This window comes from Clavelina lepadiformis, chromosome 8 (genome assembly GCF_947623445.1).
Source record: "Clavelina lepadiformis chromosome 8, kaClaLepa1.1, whole genome shotgun sequence".
In the NCBI taxonomy this organism is placed as follows: Eukaryota; Metazoa; Chordata; class Ascidiacea; order Aplousobranchia; family Clavelinidae; genus Clavelina; species Clavelina lepadiformis.
In genome coordinates, this window is record NC_135247.1 from 1,598,400 (window position 1) to 1,618,553 (window position 20,154).

A 20,154-nucleotide genomic window follows, 5' to 3' on the forward strand; every position below is an offset into this window, starting at 1 on the left:
CGCTTGACAAGTCTTCCGAAAGCGTTGATTTAGACAACCCGAGATGACCATGAGGGTCTTGTGCTGAAAAACAATGAGTCATCATTTGTAATAAGAAATATTTATTTATTAGCGACGACGAACAGGATGCCGCAACGATCGATAATAATAAATATTTAAAGCATTTTCAGGCGGCAGTGTTGCGTCTAGGTTGTCACTTTATAAAACACCAACAGGCCTGTGACCATCCCGCAATCCAACGCAACCACGAAAACAAAAACTTCTCGAATCGAAAATAGAAACGCCCCGTTATCCGATAATCCTGTGGCTCGTAGATCTTTATTTGGTCTTCTTCTTAAAACGGTTCAAAGCAGATTTTGGTTCTAAAGGTTTTGTGATAACGTTCGCTTCCATTTGACTTTCTGCTGCTTCATTTGCATTATTCTTTTCAGCTTCGCTTCGAATTTTCTTCCGCAGCTCCTCGTTCCGCACTTTCCGTTTCCGTTTTTCCACATTTCCCGACTTGCTGCGACCTTTCTTCTTAAATCTCGGTTCAAATTTTGGACTTTCTTGTTTGAAACCCTGTTTTTTGATAGAAAGGCATAATATTATTACCAAAAAATTTTTTGTTTGAATAAATCGGTTTCTTATCGCTACGTAATGGTAAAACTCATACACTTGTTGTTTATTGTGCGTCGTCGTCTGAAAGCTGTTGCTTTGTTTAACTTCATCAAATTATCGATGCCAGTAGCATTTTGTCGCAGAAATAACAGAGATAAGTCATTTGAATAAAGACCGCGCATGTTTCGCTTCACAGTAAACATTATTTTCTTCCCATCAGCATCCAGGTACGACAACTCACCAATCGCTCTTCTTTGTCTTTTTGAAGTTGTTCTGCGGTTGCCATGTCAACGCGCGCGATCTGGAAGGGATCCAACGATATCATGTCGGGTTGGATTTTCTCCAAGAGCGCTCTAACCTCCCATTCCTTGCGTTGCTTCTTGCTGCGATAGGGATTCGATTCAAACGAGTCATAATTTGGTTCCCCGGCGCCTGCATTATCATAGGAGGTAACATCATTATCATACGGGGTGACATCACATTGCTTACAGTAAAGTGCATAACGTAAACATGCAACTTCCCGCAAACATTATACAGTGAAAACGCGCATTTGAAATGAAATTGCGTGTTTGAATTTTTACGCGAAGCATAGGTTCCGGGTTCGAATCCCGGCATGGGAGGCAAAGCGTTGAGAAAATTCAATAAATCAACAGCTGCGCACCTGGCACGAGGAGACTGACGAAGCCGTCCGCGCAGCCAACGCCTAAGACGTCTTCATAAGGACAGAAGTCCAAGTCGCTGGCAGGGAATTTCAGCTTGTGGGTGAGGTATGGATTCGTGGGCGGCTGCAATAAACAGATAACAAGAATTGACAAGGTTTAATTGTTCGTTAATAACTAGTAATTGTAGGCTTAGGTGTATACGAAACTGAACTAATTTGAGTGTGTTAGTTTGTGTTTCGTTCGAAAATAAACGGACTTTGAACGCTGCAGGCTACGTGCGAAGCTGTTTTCGAAATCATGACAGTGCTTTGCGATAATTAATTGCGGGCATCCTGCGAAGAACACCCATCAACGTGGACATTTTATGATATCGGTGAACAGTGTTCTACCAAACAGTAATTTAGGTCTACGTACGCCTTCTTTTCATTCGCCATTATTACGTTGTTTTACGTCACAAACTGTCACATATGGTGCATGAATAGAGAAAATGAAAGTATTTTGGGAAATATTTTAGCTTTTCAAATTAAATAACCGTACAATTGGTGACATTCTCATCGATTTTTCTTATATTTTACATATATATAATTTTCATGAAATTCGTTGTTATGCTGATACATTTACATCATCGTAAAATCGATTGAAGAATATTCATTGCGTATAAATGAACGAAACATTGACGGATTTCATAAGGCCCAGTTATATTTAGAGATAATGTGAAAACACAGTCTAACCGTTGAAAACCACGTGATTTAAATGGCGCATGACGTCGTAAAAAGAGAGAAATACATGCTAGCATCCAATCACGTCGAGTAGTTTGGAGACCACCCGGAATTTGCGGTAAATTCAGCAAAAGTACAGCTTGCGGCCGGCATTGATGGATACACAGCTAAAGAACAAAGTTCAAAACGCGAGGGGAACGTTTTCAAGTTCGCAGCAAATCGCCAACCAAGCAATGTTGATCAAACGAAGTTCTAACCACGGCGGTCAATAATCTACATAACACTACCAACGCCGATAAACATCTCTGTTATTGCACAAGTGACATCGTGTTACGTGGGTTGGTGTAACTGTAAGAGGAAGATTTGAGCGTACAGTGCAAAAGTTAGCAGGTATCAAGCGAGGCGTATAACGCATATCTGATCATATCATGACTAACTCGGCTAAGTAAAGACACGCTATCCTACGCTTGCTAACGGAAACGGACGTTAAGTGGTGATTACGTCATAATGGTTAGAAGAAAGCGCGGTAAACAGAGACGCGTAATTCTTGCTTTCAGCATCGCAGAGCAATGTTAATATTTAGCTTCTTGCAGACATACAAGAGGGCGGAGACAGGTTCTATTTAAGTGGTTTTTGCAGTGGCGCGTGCCGCGAGAATTTTCAGCAAATAATAAAAAAAACTTAATTCGCTTTAATCTGAAACAGGTTAACATAAAACTTGCATCAAATCAGAGCAAAAAAACAATCGCATTAAGGTTATGACGATAGAATACAGTTTGTTACGTCACCTGTATGCAGGGGTTGTTGTATATTTCGACCACATTCTGAAAAGATGCCCCCAAAAAGCCCCTCTGGCTAAACTTGAGATGAGAAGCCCCGGCTGGAACAGACCAGGTGTGCAGGGATTTGAAGGTTCTGACGTCAAAGATTTTCAGCTTCCGGTCTTGGGCGGAAGTGGCCAAATAACTAAAAGAACATGTTTTTAAATAACGTCTTTTCCTGACGTTAACAAAGCTAGAAGTAGTCCAAGTATTTGAAAAGGGAATTCGAGAATTGTTTTAAAGAAGAATGAGCCTAGATTTTGAAGCCTAGAATGCACAGAAATTTAAGCATTACATAAATTTCAGTTTTCCTAGAAACGCATTTGAATTTGATTGAAAACATCTTAAAGGCTTATTCATGAATCTTTAATGATGGTCCGAAAAGCAGCTAAACTCCAAGAAACCAAACTTGTTGTTCTTTGTGTTGCCCCCACAAAGAACAACAAACTGTTATTTTGATACGAAAGATGATTGATAAGTATAGACCGATATAGCAATGATCATTATTTACACAGGTGGGAACTTAGTTAGCAGATCATGCTCTATCAGTCTCGCAATACACCAGTTTCCAAGCGCGGATTTTCAATTTTAATCAAAAGACTGTATTGATTCGTCGTTGATGACGCGGCACTTACGTCAAATGCTTTATGGTGACCTCACTAACGCAGAAAAGCACAAAATAAATCGCACTAACTAGGAATTAGTTACTAGGATGTAGAATGCGTTGATCTCAGAAAGATGCTAAAATTCTGCAAACGTTTAAAAACTGCCATAGAAATCACAAATCGTACTTTCCGGTCTGATCAACAGCGATACTCCTTAGCGCCGTCTTGTGACTAAGCATTTTAACCAATGGTTTCTTCTGGTTCGGCGACCACATGGTTACCGTGCCGTTGTAGTGACCTGAAATGGTAGAAAGTGATGTCTGTAAATGACAAATAAATAAAAGCAAACATCTTATGGCTCGAAATAGCTTCCTGGGCGCTTTTGAGACGTCTTCTTTCATGGAACCCATTCCTTGTACTTAGGTCTTTAAATTAAATCATGTCAATTTAAATTGAATTTAATGTTGCGCCAATTTCTTCATCAATTATGCATGCACTGGGGGAAGTAATAAAGTAACGTTTCCTTTATATTATTATTAAATACGAACGCGAACGATCGATTTTTACATAAACTTGAACGTAGCTAGTTATTGCAAAAATTCGAAGTGGAAAACGATATTGAAAAGTATATGAAAGTATATAAAGATATATGAAAAGTGGAAAATGCTATTGATTCGACTCACCAAGTAGAACAACAGCGTTGGCTGGATTCTGGCACAAAACCTCCAACCTGCCGCATTTCGTGTTAATGGTGGACACAATCTGGCCTTGCGAAATGTCAAGATACTGCAAAAAGCCTCGGGCATTCTGTTGAGTTTAACGAATTAAATGAAAATTAACACTTTGTCGTGCTTAAAATACCAGTCGGAAAGTGTTAAACCAAATTGAAATCGAACCCGTCCCACCAGCAACACCACTCCACCATCCTCAGTCATTAAAGACATTCAGCAACGTCGCTATTACTAAACAAATTTCACTACCACGTGTAAATTACTGAAGCGATTAGCTACAGAGATCAGAATCTATTTAATACGGAGTTAATGCGATCAAGTCATCAGCATTTGAACGATGAAGTGTAACCAAGATTACCAAATAAGCAAAGCGACAGCCTGTGACTAGCAGCTAAACCCGAGGAATTAAGAGTCGCAGTGTTGACTGAGGCTAAAACTCACCGCAGCTAAAAGTAGGAAATGATATGGAAGAAAGTCGAGTTTTAGAGTTTGATCAAGTCGCTTCAGACAATGAAGTTCGATTCCTTGGTTGTCGTAGATGTAGGTCCATCGGCGCTGTGCTACCGCGAACATGTTTTCAGTATGTAGCCACCTTTGTTAAAATTTAAAAACGTTAATCCAAGCTAACAAGTGCATTAATGCCGCGGAAACTGACAATGTAAAAGAGGGTTACTACAATTTTTAGACCTTTTATCGCTCCTAATTGCCTTTTGTTCGGCAAACGAACGACAATCAGTAGCCTACTGCTCCAGCGTTTCGTAACAAGACACTTCCGGCTACGCGAATTTATTACAGTACAGGCAGTGCAAAGATAGTGTTAGGCTAGACCGCTAGACAGTTAGCTGCTAGATAAGCCAAAAATATCTAATTGTAAAACACAGTGCCATTGGAAAGGTTAGTTTTCCAAGAGCTTCAGTAGTTTTGCTTTTGTGAAAGATTTCGGTTGAACTTTTTACGGACTGTTTTAGCCAAACAAGACTATAATGTCAGTTCGGTTTAAGTCGTGAGGTTAGTGCAGTTCGGTTGTCTGCAAACAGCCGCCGAAGCGTACGAAGACGAAAGATGCAGTAGAAAGGTAAACATAAAATCAACCCAACAGTGTCCAAGTAACTGCGAGTTAGGATTTTCAGCTCAGAACGTGTGTTTCCTGAGGTTCATGAGTTTACTATTTCACCAAAATTAAGTCACGCAGCCCGTTGTTAAAGATAGGCGATTAGGTTAAGTGAATAGGAACGCAAAAATTTAGGGTTTAATTGAAGTTAGATTTAGATTAATATGTAACACCTAAGATAAGTTAACAGGGAAATTATGATGAACAGCTTCAAAGCACGACTTTTTCGTTGAAATTGTGACATCCAATGTTTAAACTAGACTAAGCGTGTTGATCACACGACGCACGTGACAATGTTGACAGGACGTCACTACATTGTCTTGCATAGCAGAAGGAAATAGAATGGACCGGTTGCGGTCAATAGTACAGCTCCTAGAGTTAAACAAACACAATCAAACGGCACAGATAGCTGTCAAATGACCATCGTGGATCACACGCATGTGTCAAGTGCGGTTTTTCTTTGCCGTTTATTCACTTAGCTGTAGAAAGGGAAGCTCATCTTAGTGGCTAAAAATAGAGAAAAAAGCGTCATAATGAGACATTGTGACTCAACAATGTTGTCAGTTCCGACATGTTTCTTCAGGATGGGTGAAAAAAATCAATACAAAATTTAGAAATAAGAAACGTATGACGTCAAAATAGCATCCAAACGGCATGGATTACAACCATGAAAGCGTTTGTGCTGTCATAATATGATACATGACGCAGATATCACGTGCTCGTGCGTGGAAAAAATAACCACAGACATGAATCCAAATGCACGAAGTTTGGTGGTTTGTGCTGCATGTTAAGATAGGCTGGATTCCGCCCAACATGACTTACAGCCAATATCACGTAATAATGGGGATATAATTAGAAAGTTTCCTACAGAAATTATATGTGGTAGATACAGCAAGAAGCTGTCTATGTCAACCTCTGCATGGTTCTAAGGTCGGGAGTGAGAAATTTATTATAGCAATTACCAGCCAACTTAGCACAGTATTTTACAGGTAAATTAGAAGCAGTAACGTACGATTAAAACAAAGGCTGAAATTCATCGGTTCAATTAGTAATAAGACATGCTGGATACAAATAATAAAATCGAGGTACGTTAAGGATTTGGCAAGATACGAGTTATGAAGAATGAAAATTTGAATCGATCCGGCAATAAGCAAGCAGTCATTTTAGTTGAAGCAAATTTGAATTATTGTGCGCGCCTAATTGACAGGCCTATACTTATTGGATCAGACAGCTATATTTATGATGGTTACAACAGAAAATCGTGACGCACCAAAAAAGATTTTCGAGAAATCTGTGACGATTGTCGCTTGCATTGGGAAATGAATACAACTCAGATGAACGAAATTGAATATTCCTTAAATGTCCAGTTGATGGACAGCAAAAGCACCGCGGAAAGCAATAATTTCATTCCAAGTTTTAAATATTTGGTCATACTTTATGAGCATTGTTTCCCTTTTTTGCAGATTAGTCATAGTTAGTGTCAAGGTCTTAATCATCTAATTAGACATCGATCAAGATCAATTGATCGACACTGATTACCCAGGCACTTCACAAAGTGAAATTACATCTTCGAAAGCGGTCGAAATCGGAAGAATTTGGAATGAGCAGGCGACGTTAAACGACAATTCAAATGTTGAAGATGGGCTGCACCTTCTCCAAGGATGATTCAGACGCTGTCAACAAAAGCAAAGAAATTGACCGAATTATCCGAAACGAGACTAAGGTAGCAGCATTCCATGTGCGCCGATTAATCGTTCGGCCGCTTTTTATCCCATTATTTATCGCGTCCCACTGTGATTTCATTATGACGTCATCTACAGGCATTTCAAGAACAAATCAAGCTTTTATTGTTGGGGGCTGGCGAGTCAGGCAAAAGCACTGTCGTGAAGCAAATGGTCATAATACACAAGGATGGATTCACCTTGGATGACATGTACAAATACATGTGAGTACGCATGGGGGCGTATAACCATGTCATCTCTGTGTCATAAGGGCAGTGTTGTGGGGCGAAATAATATCTAATGTAGATATCGGTGCTTTCGTCGTATTTACTTGTTACGTTTTGACTTCAGATTTGAGTCTTTAATGACGAATATAGTGATGCATGGGGATGATGAATGATATAAAGGAAAAAACTGAGTAATGTTATTTCACCATAATCTTAGTTGATTTTCAAACTTTTTATCCTGCAGACCGGTCGTGTTTGGCAACATTCTGCAAAGCATGTCAGCTCTCATTCACGCCGTTAAGAAATTAGAGGTAGCCTATGGAGATATGGAGAGAGAGGTAAAAAATCTGCAATATTTCAATTTTCTTTACTTTAAATATAGGGAGGGTTAAAGTTACTTCAAGTACCACGTGATTGTATTTATAACAATTAAAACAGCTGGTTTCATAAGAAAGCATTTATTAGTGCTGTGAAAAGCTTTCTAGATCTGTCTTTCCTCGGAGCAATTTTAAAATGGAATCCAATTAACACAAGGAATCATTTAACTACAATAAAAGAAATATTTGACAATAACACCTGACGATAAATAAATGTTTTACTATGAGGCTGCCTTGCTTTAATTGTTATACTGTACTAGCAATTGCCTGGTCCTTGGCTCTTAACTTCAAAGAAGTCTAAACGTAAAACCATATAATTAGTACATATGTTTGTAAATGGTCAATTAAACAAAACAGTAGCAGTCAGACCTGTAACATCTCTAAAGTTAATATACTTTTATTGCCACAATAGCTTTCACAATGCTTTGCGTGTTCCTTATGACATGCAACTAAGCATACCAATAGGTAGTGCATGATATCTAAAGATGCAACTGGCTTCTTGTTTTTCAACTAAGAACATTAGCGTTGTTCTGCCATCATTGCTATTGCAATCATTCGGGTGGATAGGTTACTAATAAAACATTGAGATGAAATAATTATCGGCTTTTTCTTTTTATAGCATGATGCCAGGTTAGTGACCGATGCCATGACCTCCATGAAAGATGAAATTTCAATGGAATTGGGAGATTGCATAAAAAGACTTTGGAACGATAAAGGCATCAAGGTAGTATATGCAGGAAATATCTTTAATTAAAACATTCCACATTAATCATCCATAGTGATATGGTGATACCATAGCTACGACAGCTATGTCCGACCGAAATGCTTTACTGGGCCACAAATAGGGTCATTTCTTTAATAAGCGCTGAAGTTTGACAGCCTATAACAAATGATTAGGTTGAACATAAAATATAAAAACACAATGCTCTTAATTAAAGCAATTATTAAGTTGTGTAATGACTGTGCGCAAGGGCATGCCAGCACAACGTTGTTGGGTAAAATCAGCTTGATTTGTTCTATTTCCACTGAGTTTTCTTAACAACTGTTTGCTGCTTATCAAAAGTGAAGATCAGTCTCAATGAAAACCTCCTCTGGGCCGCATGCAGCCCAAGAGTTAGACATAGCTGGACATAGAAACAGCTTTAATGCAGAACAGGGGTGTCAGTTTGTTAACCCTGCTACTTCGAAACGGTTTTGAGTTCAGATTATTATTGTAGGAATGTTTCAAGCGGTCTCGAGAATTTCATTTAATTGACTCAACGGAATATTACATGAAGAACCTGGATAGAATATTTGATCCGGATTATGTTCCAAACGAACAAGATATTTTACGAACTAGAGTAACGACAACGGGAATCACTGAAACAAAGTAATTTTAATAAAAATACTGCATGCCTGAATTTGTTTTGTTTTTCAGATCTCACTGGTACTAACCAGTTAATTATTATTATTCTCATTAGTTTTAAGTTAACAATGCAACAATGCATACCGATGATAGTTAAAATAAGCCCTAGCAACTGTGATGTGACAACATTGTTATATTGTGTTGGGGCTCCAATTATTGTCAAACAAAAAAGTTTCATGGCGAGTTATGAATTCTAGATTCTGCTTCAATGACATCAATTTTTTAATGGTTGATGTCGGCGGACAGAGAACGGAAAGAAAAAAATGGATCCACTGCTTTGAAGACGTGACTGCAATTATATTTGTTGTTGCATTAAGTGGTTATGATCAAGTAAGTTCCGTGATAGAAATATTATACTATAAATATCGCCATTAATGTTCTTATAAATAGATTAAAGTAAACAAACTTTGCTGAAGATTTAAGCACCACACTAATCGTCACAAAACTTATAAAATGATTCAAGGCAGAGAAAATTTAACGTGAAAATTGCAAAGGATAGCATTCACTTAAGTAGACGAAATCTTTCTAACAGGTTTTAATATTAGTTTGCCACAAGCTTTTACTTTAGCTTCTTGGTTTTGCATCATCACTTGTAATCAGTTGCTATTTATAGGCTAAATAGCACTTGCAACCAAGCGGCTTAAGATTATGTAATGTTATATTGAAGGTTTTATTGGAAGATGAAGAAATGAACAGAATGCACGAGTCAATGGTCCTCTTTGATTCCATCTGCAACAACTCCTGGTTTTCCACAACTGCAATGATCCTCTTCTTGAACAAGAAGGATCTCTTCCAACAAAAAATCGAATATTCTCCGTTAACAATCTGTTTTCCTGACTATACAGGTGACTGAGCTTTTTTATGTCGTCAACATTATGTCCACACCTCATCATAATGAAGTGTTTGTGACATCGTGATTTTTGACAGGTAAAAACAACTTCGCCGAGGCGTCAGTCTACATCAGAAGACAGTTTGAAGATCTCAACTCGCATCCGGACACTAAGGAGATTTACGCTCACTTCACATGTGCAACCGACACAAGAAATATCGAGGTTCGAAGGCTGCTAACATTTATAACTCATAATATATAATACTCCACCCGCATGTGAATGCAACAGTCAAGTTGATTGATTGATTCCAAGTTGATTAAACTAGAAGACTCGAAACAAAGATAGATTCAAAACTACAAAAAACCTTGATTCTTTTCAAACGTTTGCAAGCGAGCGCCAATATTTATGTGTTTGTGTTTTCACTGTTTCACCAATGTGTTTTAAAACTCTTCTTTGAATTTGTAGGTTGTGTTCGATGCAGTGGCCGACGTCATTACAAAATCAAACATGATTGAAATTGGACTGATATAAGAACTACCCAATGCCCTGGTGGCCTTACTGTTCGAGTGAATTAAGAGTTAAGAAAGAAAAAAAACTCCCTTTGCAGTTAATCAGCATTTCCTAATCAAGTTTTCTTAAACTGAAATTCAATTTCGCATGTCCATTCTGCGAAAAACACATGCCAGGCTTCTAAATCTTGCAATACCAGCACACACAGCCTGCCACGACAAATATATAGATATACCGGAGCTGCTTTAAAGGAATGCTATGATGGGACAAAAGTATGTTAAATTGAAATGATGCATTGTTTTTGCCATGCTGAATACATACATTGAAAACATGCTACCACACCCCTGACGAAATATTAATTGGATGGCATACGTCCAAGTATATACTTCCAAATACTACTTCACAACTGAGAAAAGCTATACTGTATAGCTAAACAAAGGACACAAAACAATAAAGACACAACTAGGATCGTGATCGTTATTTTTGACATTTGTTTGCAGTAATTGCTTTTTGTCACATGTTCGATTTATAACCTTTTATTTTTAGAAATCTATTGTGCAGTTATAGTCCGTGTTTGTTTGTGTTTTACATGACATTTTGTATGCAAGTTATGTGAGCTTTTAGATTAGACATCTAAATGATGTGCACCAATATGTTGTATGCTGGAAGTGGGACACTAACAGAGCTCTACGTATTTGAAAACATCAATTAAGTGGCCAGGTATTTGCAGTAAAAACTTCAAAGAGCAATGAGTATCCAACAGTCTACAGTCGTATCACTAATGGTGCAATATGCAGTTTATACCTGATGTCTGTTGATGTAGCACATACACCGTTTAAATGTGTCTTTGATTTTGTATTTGTTTTGTGCTGATAAAAATTGAAAAACTATCCATACCAGAAAACATGTTGCATGAATGTTTCCAGTTTAGAAAAATAGTATTGAATTGAAATTCGACTGAGCAGCTTGGTTCAGTTAAACTAAACAACTAACCTAAAAAGATTTTACCATAAAGTACGAAATGTATCAAAGCATTGCATGGTGCAATAAAACATTATCAAAACCCACTCTAATATACAGCACTGTACTATAAACAGGTAAAATAAAAGCAAAAAAAATTAAAAATCTAACTAGATTTTACAAAAATGAATATTTTTATGATTTAAGTATCATCTAAACATCACTGACAGGAATTAAATAACCCTGTACTTGACAAAACCATGATATGTAATTGCTTACAATTAACCTGCATTCACCACTTTACTTAAGATTTAACTGGACAAGTAAGTTGATGATCTACAGATATATATTTATGCAATAAATTTAACTTTATCACTTACTTTACATCGTTGACGGCTTCCATGACATTCATTTCACACATCGGCTTCTTTGCCATCCAATCAAATGCCGCGACATGACCTCTACGACCCCCAATGAGCAGGTGCCTGTTTAGCAAAACGAAAGCCTGAAAATCTGTGATCGTAATATTCTAGCAGTAGTTGTAGATTTTACATATTTCAAGACATTTTTTCCGATGTCTTGTTAAAGCTGTGGAAAAAGATATCTGTAGCGAGTATATACTTACTTATCTGTCTTGACTTTGTTAAAATACCAGGGGAAAATGATTTTAAAACAATGGACACAAACCAAGGCCTCATATAAGTAAAGTTAAAAGCTAAAAACGTTCCAATTGTGGCTCTTGATATCAATACTACAAATTTTTCAATCCTAAATGAAAACACTGTAGGCCTAAATGCAGAAAAAACATGGTTTGGATGTTTGCCTAAAGTATTCTAATTTTGTCAATTCTTCCATAAAAGTGCAGGTAGCTACAATGTTAGATCTTTTTGGCAAGTGTGTTTTAAAACGTTGGCAAATTTAAAAAAAAAACAAAAGGCGCAAATGATGGAGTTTTCAATAAACAACGAGGACTTACTGTGTTTCTCCGAAAATACGACAGGGCTTATATTATTTTTCGCTTAAAAATATGACACTAGGGCTTATTTTAGGGGATGTCTTTTATTTTCATTTATTCAAAAACAAAGTTGAGAATTATGTTTATTCAAAAATGATCATGTCATCGTCCTCTGTAATGTCTTATTTTTAAGGTAGGGCTCATATTAAAATCATTCTCGAAATTCAGACTAGGTCTTATTTTCGGAGAGACACGGTATGACAAATAAGTATAACCAACCATAAACAAGACAGCATGCCGGGACAGTCAGCCTCAAATCAAGATGAATGATTTGCAAAAAAAGAGTTGCTTTATCATAAAATTTTACATCACATCTGTTGTTACAATCAGGATTAAAAATTGCAGCCAGATTTCGCAAGATTTTTCAAAGCTAACAGCAAGCTGCACTCCAAAAAATCAAAGTCCTGCCCTACTTCTGAATCTAACTCCAGACAGCTCACAGCAGCCAGGGAAATATAATAATATGCACAAAGCGCAATACACAGAGTCAAATTACCTTCCATTCCTTGTGTAGTCTACGGAGTAGGGACCAAACTGGTCAAGACGCAACTCAAAATATTTGCTCGCACTTGTGATGTCGGCTGCATCAGCAATTTCCCTCTGTTTGATTTCCCATGTTGCTTCACCTTCTGCGGTCTCAATGTATCTGGTCAAGTAATTAATGTTATCAATTAACCAAGAAATTATCAATTAATGTTGCTTTACTACAACTTTCAGTGGGTGATGGAGGTTTGAAAATCTGAAGTATCTCACAGTGTTTAATGGAATTATTTGATGAAGGAATATCAAAATAACAATAAAAATCGTTGCTGCATTCACTTTTTTGTTACATACATTATAGATTTTTATGATTAGAGTTTCATAGTAAGACAAGTTATCACAAGATATTGTCAAATGCTTGAGCCAGTGTCACTTGATAGATGAGTATTGCTCATTCCAAGAGAGGATATTCTCTATTCAAACAACACCATAACCAGGAACTTTTTGTACCAACCTCAACCTATGCCTAATCTATCATTTGAATCTAAAAGTCAAGCCAGTGCAACTGGGTGGTCCTTAAACTGGGTTCAGTGAAAAGCGAATGCAAAACGAGTAACTAACGTGCTACTTAATGTGCCTTTTTGAACTTCAACAAAGGGTTTCATAAAAGCATATGAGACTTGCACGTTTGTAAAAAATTTAACCACAAGCCCTTATCCTTTACCCCGTGTGCAAACCCTGTAACCAGTGGAAAATTATCATAGGGGCAACTGGGACACTTCCTATGTGGCTCTGAGTTTCTGAGATCCCTATCTTCCTAGCTGCTCAAAATTTATCATTTATCGAAAAAAAAAACAGACCACCAACTCAATGCTGATTAGAAATAAAAAATAGTACTTTTGCAGAATACTTAAGTCATTAGTTAAATTAAAAGAGATTATTCACTATTGCGAATCATACTTACTATTTTGAAAATATTCAACACAAAATATATAAACGCAGTCGAAAACCAATAATAAGTGGGTCATCGTGGCAGTGTTTAAAAAATATAACTTGCATTATATATTGCAGCAGCTATTTTACATACAAATATGAGAATAAATTATCCATTTTGATGTATTTTAAAGCGTTTTATCAGGTGTAAAAACCAAAAAATTTTGCGCTATGCACATTTTGGGCAGGTTAGTCCAATGCAGGGATTTATAACTCAGTCTCTTAACACTTTTAGCTCACTTTCAACAAAATACAAAATACGACACTGGAAATGGGAAGCCATTTTTTGCCTCCACACGAGACGGCCGAAAGCCAAGATGACCTTAATCTGCCGCTGTCTCTAACAAGGAAGTTTGCTGATGAAACAAGCAGTTCAAATTTTCATACAAACACCAATATGTCATGCCTCATACATTTTCTCACCTTATCTTTGTCTTAACTTACACACGAGGTCTGCTCAAAAAGTATCCGACCTTTTCTCTTCCAGGCAGAAGTAGTGCCACCTGCGCCAAGTTTTTTTGGGGCATTGTTACGTCACTATTACTCCGTACGTGTGAATCGTTTCAAGCCAATCAACCATGTTGTTCTATCTGTGTTAAGCATTAAATGCAGGTTGTACGTGCCTGGCGATTTTTTTTCACGCAAAATCGCATTTCAATGACAGAACGCATCGAACAGAGGTATTGCGTCAAGATTTGCCAAAAGCTTGGTGATAGTCAAACTAAAACAATCCAAAATTCAGCAGGTTTTTGGAGATGAGGCCTTAAACCTAACTCTGATAAAGGAATGGTTTAATCGCATTAAAGATGGCCGAATGTCACTGGAAAGCGAGCTCAGGGAGGACATCCACGAGCCGAAACGAGAAGGTGATTGAGAAGGTTCGCCAATTATTACTGGAAGATCGTCGTTTAACAGTACGAGAAATCGTTGCAGATGGGGGGAATATGCCCGGGTTCAGTCCATTTCATCTTCATCAAGGATTTGCACCTGCGGAGAGTGTCAGCGAAATTCTTTCCCAAGCTGCTGGGAGAGCAACAGAAGGAACTGCGGAAGGAAATTGCCCAGGACATGCTGAGTTATGCAAACCATGACCAAGAATTAATGAAGACTATCATCAATGGCGATGAAACATGGGTTCATGGTTACGACCCAGAAACCAAGTTTCAATCTCCACAATGGAAGCGTGTGGAATCTCCAAGGCCCAAAAAAGCACGACAAGTTTGCAGCAATGTGAAAGTGATGATGACCTGTTTTTTGACTCCTGCGGCATTGTGCATCGCGAGTATGCAGACATGAGTATGCAGACATAGTACGCGAGTATGCACCAGAAGGCCAGACAATCAACAAAAAGTACTATTTGGAAGTTCTACGTTGCCTTCGTGAAGCTGTGCGATGAAAGCTGACAGAGATGTGGACAGCAAAGAATTTTCATCACGACAATGCGCCCAGTCATTCCACCCATGTGATGCAATCTTTTCTGGCCAAAAACGGCATGTCACTCGTTCGCTAGGCTCCTTACTCTCCAGACTTGGCACCATCTGATTTCTGGCTTTTCCCCAAGTTTAAAATCACTCCAAAAGGGACACGATTTTAATCACAAAAAGACATTATAGCTATGGAGCATTCCAGAGGAACAATTCAAGATATTTTTCCAAAAGTGGAAGAAGCGCTGGGAAAAGTTTGTGAGCCTCCAAGGGGATTATTTTGAAGGAGATTAAATAAAATTTGTGTAATTTATTGTGTTGTGTGCTTTACTGTATACTAAAAGGTCGAATACTTTTCGAACAGACCTCGTACATACATACATATATATATAGAGAAAAATGAATTCTTCTCCTACTATTCACATGTAGAGGTTTCTTACCCTGGTTCTTCAGTTAAAAGAAGTTCATATCGAGCAGCTTGATTCACCGCAGCTTTGTCATGTTTCTTTGTATTTCGCAAAAATCCTAAAAAAGTAAGTTTACAGAGGAATAATTAACAGAAATTTAACACAACTATTCAAGGCTGAAGCTTAATCAACATCTCGTCAGAAGTTGACAAAAAATGACAATGCATTTGCAGAAAAACAACAAAACGTGTCACAAATACTCAGATTAAACATAACTCTCAACAGGTTTCTAAAAAATATATCAGGCAAATATTTTACCAACCTTTTAATTTCTTATTTTTTATTCCATCAACAGGAAATTCTTTCCCTCTCTTATACAGACTTTTTCGTTCTTCTGGGATAGGAGCTGAGCCTTTAAACGGATCCTTTTTAACAAAACAAGCACAAAATCATTTGCTTTGCTCTTTCATTTATTTAAGCCAGGGGGGGAAACTCCTAGTCTATGGAATGTTTCTATCATGCAACATCTAATTTCCTCAGGCCCACCACACAACTTTCTTGGTTGAATCAGTGACACAGCATCTCAATACAAGTTCCTGATATGACGAAAGCTATCCACCACAGCACATCTTGCCAAAGAGCAAATTTTCTGCCCGAATTCAACCTCAACAAAATAGACCGATAACAAGTACAATAAACTGCTAATAAACCGTTGTTGTTTTGTGATTCATACTAGTAAGTTCCAAGACACATTACAACGCCCTGATAGGCCTTCCATAGCAAAAAGGTTCCCAATGCTTATTTAAAATTTTTATTCATTTATTGGCCATTTGCGGTACATGCGTAAAAAATGCAAACCTATCGCACTAATACAATTGAAAAGAAAAAAGTAGAAAAAAAGGGGTATAAAAGAGGCCATGGATAAAAACAGGCCAATAAAATCTAAGCAACCCATGGCTGAGACAGATTATATCAGTAATTTTTTACTGTGGAGTTGAAAATGAAATTACTTAGATTCTTCACTTGTCAGAATGGGAAATGTGTTTACCAAAATCTCGATCTGGCAATGACAATAATTACCTCTGGTTGCGCTACTTCCGAAACACTTAATCCATCTTCGTCTTCATTTTTCTATAAAAAAAAAAACACAAACAGGGTAAAATTAAATCAGACATAAGATCCGAACAAAAAGCATAAATGTGCAAATGAAAAGAAACTTTTGCTAAACTCCTGTACCAGAGTCTGGAATTGAAATAAAAGGAACATGTTGGCCAGACATGTCAAACCAAAATGCTGTTACAGACCAAAAATGATTTTCGGACCGCACTTTGAAAACCTTATGATACTTGATTTGGTTTAAAACAAAGTATACGTGAAAAAATACCACTTTAATTAAAGCAATCTTAAATAACTTGTGCAATATTTCAGCACGATTTTGAAGCAACTCGCTTGCTACTATATTTCTGAAAAGTGTCACAAACACAGAGCCGATCAGCAATATAGGCTGTAGTATTTCAAAGCTCTTAAAACCTATAATAGTGTGAGTCCCAACTGTCTAACTGCCCCAACTGCAATGTATGGCATATGATACCAAGATCCCAGGGGTGCAGAAGCAAAATATTGGTGTGCAAGTGTGCAACAAGCCAAACCGGTCCAGGGTGCATTCCACGTGAGTTACACCGAAGCAGCATAAACTCAGTTTGATCTCGGCATGACACGGAGCCAAATCACGCCTTGGTGCAACCATGGCAACTTTGCTCTTCCGTATTTGTATTGTTTAGATGAAAAAGAGGACAGTTATAATTATATCCCTTTTTCAGAAATTGCCCGTTGGCATTATGTCTTTGGCATATAATCCTTCAACTGGGCCCACTGGCCGCAGGTTCCAGGTTGGACATGGCTTATCTAAGCCTATTAGCTAACACAAAAGTATGATACGATATGATAATCTGGTTACCTTTGGACTGAAGAAAGTCTTTGAACGACTTAAACCCGGCAATGATTTCGCATCTCTCAATTCCTTGTATGGAAAGTTTGTATGCTCACATGGCCAAAGAGCAAATACTGAAATATTATTACGTCACTGGTGTAAATGTTAGCTCCACCCTTTCTGACACGGGTTCACAAAATGTTACAAAAACATTCATAAAAAGGTTGCAAGTGCAGTAAAATTCCCTTTACTTTCATTTTTGAAAGTTGTAACTTGACATTGGCACGGACAAGCACTGAAGCAAAGTCAATGGCTTTTGATTCGGCTCCATTTATTGAAATAAGGATTAATTGTGGCAGAAAGTAATAATTAGAGTTTTATTTTTAATACTGGCTTGGCATAAAACATCGACCCTAATTATTTTGGCATAAATCTTTTGGTGTTAAAATACCAGCTTTCCGTATAGGCTCGAGCGTGGAGCAAGGCTTTATGCAAGTTCTGATTTTGTCACACATCTTTTTGGTATTATGATATTTTAAAGCATATTGCTCGAATTCAGAACTGTACACCAGGTCCACTGAATTGGAGCGTCATTAACGTCTTGCCCTATGGAATTACAATTGTAGCTCCACTGGGTATCGGACACGGAACACGAACGAGCCGCAATGTTGTGAGCTTGGCGTTCTAGATATAGCCTATAGGCTACTCAGTTATAGTCGACCAAGTCGATAAACTAGATCAACAGTTAATTGTGTTATTTTATCAATTATTTTTTGCCACTGACTGTGGGAAGTAATAATGAACGGAGCTAAATTTGTCATAGCATGCTAAAACAAGAATGCTACCTCACAAACAGCTATAGCAAACATTAAACTACCCTGGGGTAGTTCACACTTTACAAAACTAGTGAAAAGCATCACAACATAATGTAAACTGTGATAACAAAAACATAATACTTGGAGGAGTTTACCTTAATCTCTGAAGAAAGCTTCCTTTTTTCATAATATCTCCCAGCCATTTTTAAACCTCGTTTACAGTCTGTTCATAAGTTTCTTGAAAACGTGTTTTCTCACTTTAGTTGGTCATTATTTAGGGTATTCCCGTGAAAAGATTGCTGCAGCTATAAATATCTTATGTAAACAAATAAATACGAAATGTCTAACAATTAGACTCTAATTGAATGGATTTTCGCACTTAAACTAGTGAAGTAAACGCGAAATTCCAATTGGAGATGGCAGAAATTTATTTAGACCGAAACCGCATTCAGGCCTAGCTTTAGTCAGTATGTTTGTATTCGGTGGCCGCAGTGGCGCATTTTTACATTTACATTATTTGTAATTTATATTTCAAAGGCTGATATCAATTTTAGACTTGTATTGCGCTGATTATGCACCTTTCTGTGCACCAGACTATTGACACATTCGCCTACAAGCCCTACATTATAGTAAAACATATGTTCTTCCAACACAACTCTTGGGTTGTTTATTTCTCCAGTTATACAACAAATTTTGTAGCCGAAATGAGTAGGCCCACGGAGTTTCAGGTAAATTCTATAGCAATGCAAGTGTAAAACAAGATTGTGTTGACAAAATGTGCACGAATTTATAGACAATTTCCGTGGCAGAAAGAAAGGTAAAATACCTTAACTAATTGCAACATCGCTTATTCTAATATTTTCAATGAGTTATTTCTTGACCATAAACAGCTCGCGCTCTTACGTTGATTAAATCATCACGGAAATTGAGAATGGCTAATTGAAGCAGATATTTAAATCGTCCATTGTTACTTCAACGGCTTATGTGTGCATTTATTTATGCATGTAAGCTATTTTTGGCTCAGCTTTGCATAACTGGGCATAAAATGAAGTGTCATTTTTTTAACTGTAGCCAATTTTGCATGCCACATGATGATGCAGTAGCCTCGTTTTTGAAGACTAAAATTTACAGTTAATTAAAAACTTTAAAAGGCAGTCGAAAACTATGTCCTGCATACCTTTCCACACTATTCGGTATAGACTGGCCGCGACCACTAATTCTGTTAATGGATAAGACGGAAAAGTTAACAAAAACAAAAAACGGTTTTGTGGTTAATAGCGCAAATTATCGGCCTACTTAAGCTGCATTCATGCACATTACATTACATGCTTTAAGTCTACTCAGCTTATATCTACGGAAAATCATGTGAAGAATTCTGCTAAAGGAATATGTGTGTTTCTTCACGTTCTGATGTGATTTTGTTTTTATTTCATGCAGGTATCTACAAGAATTGGATTGCCAAACGAGATCATGAAATATATGGAAAATGGGTAGGCCTATATGGCACCTGAACTTGTGAGGTTGACCCACTTCACTACAATACGTAGCCTACTTGTTGAAATGTTTATTGCGGGTGATGATATACGAGTCTCATGAGGTCGTTGTCTGCTTTTCTCACCTACAGATTTAATTGTTCGCCTTGATGGCTTATTGTCTGATGACTAGCTTCAATTAGCAGTGATCAATATTGTAATGACTTGTTTTCCACTGCTATATTATATCACCAAAGTCTTTGTTACCTTGTGAAGATGACAGTAAAGTTGTCTATCTTAACACTGAACTTCTTCAAATAGAATTCAACAATGGTTGCA

The 20,154-nt window shown here is 37.4% G+C and overlaps 2 protein-coding genes across 2 annotated transcripts; one reads left to right on the forward strand and one right to left on the reverse strand.

Moving 5' to 3' along the window:
- Nucleotides 1-69: 69 nt before the first annotated feature.
- Nucleotides 70-18,670, reverse strand: LOC143468694 (WD repeat-containing protein 46-like). Its single transcript, XM_076966045.1, has 13 exons — nucleotides 18,499-18,670; nucleotides 16,679-16,729; nucleotides 15,921-16,023; nucleotides 15,632-15,716; nucleotides 12,791-12,940; nucleotides 11,660-11,764; nucleotides 4,580-4,730; nucleotides 4,091-4,214; nucleotides 3,594-3,705; nucleotides 2,770-2,947; nucleotides 1,262-1,385; nucleotides 842-1,032; nucleotides 70-561 (listed from the first exon to the last, which is right to left on the reverse strand). Exons 1-13 carry the CDS (start codon nucleotides 18,544-18,546, stop codon nucleotides 319-321), a joined length of 1,665 nt encoding a protein of 554 aa, XP_076822160.1. The 5' UTR covers nucleotides 18,547-18,670; the 3' UTR covers nucleotides 70-318.
- On the forward strand, nucleotides 6,684-11,223 carry LOC143468695 (guanine nucleotide-binding protein G(i) subunit alpha-3-like). Its single transcript, XM_076966046.1, has 9 exons — nucleotides 6,684-6,972; nucleotides 7,070-7,194; nucleotides 7,442-7,535; nucleotides 8,194-8,298; nucleotides 8,792-8,943; nucleotides 9,177-9,309; nucleotides 9,647-9,824; nucleotides 9,907-10,031; nucleotides 10,275-11,223. The coding sequence occupies exons 1-9, from the start codon at nucleotides 6,880-6,882 to the stop codon at nucleotides 10,338-10,340; spliced, it is 1,071 nt and encodes a 356-aa protein (XP_076822161.1). The 5' UTR covers nucleotides 6,684-6,879; the 3' UTR covers nucleotides 10,341-11,223.
- Nucleotides 18,671-20,154: the final 1,484 nt, after the last annotated feature.

Coding starts and splice junctions, on each gene's coding strand:
- LOC143468695 (XM_076966046.1), top strand. CDS start 6,880: ATGTTGAAGATGGGCTGCACCTTCTCCAAGGATGATTCAGACGCTGTC. Junction 8,299..8,791: donor GGAACGATAAAGGCATCAAG/GTAGTATATGCA, acceptor TTATTATTGTAG/GAATGTTTCAAGCGGTCTCG. Junction 10,032..10,274: donor CCGACACAAGAAATATCGAG/GTTCGAAGGCTG, acceptor TTGAATTTGTAG/GTTGTGTTCGATGCAGTGGC.
- LOC143468694 (XM_076966045.1), bottom strand. CDS start 18,546: ATGGCTGGGAGATATTATGAAAAAAGGAAGCTTTCTTCAGAGATTAAG. Junction 16,730..18,498: donor AGCTTTCTTCAGAGATTAAG/GTAAACTCCTCC, acceptor TTTTTTTTATAG/AAAAATGAAGACGAAGATGG. Junction 12,941..15,631: donor CTTTTAACTGAAGAACCAGG/GTAAGAAACCTC, acceptor TTACTTGACCAG/ATACATTGAGACCGCAGAAG.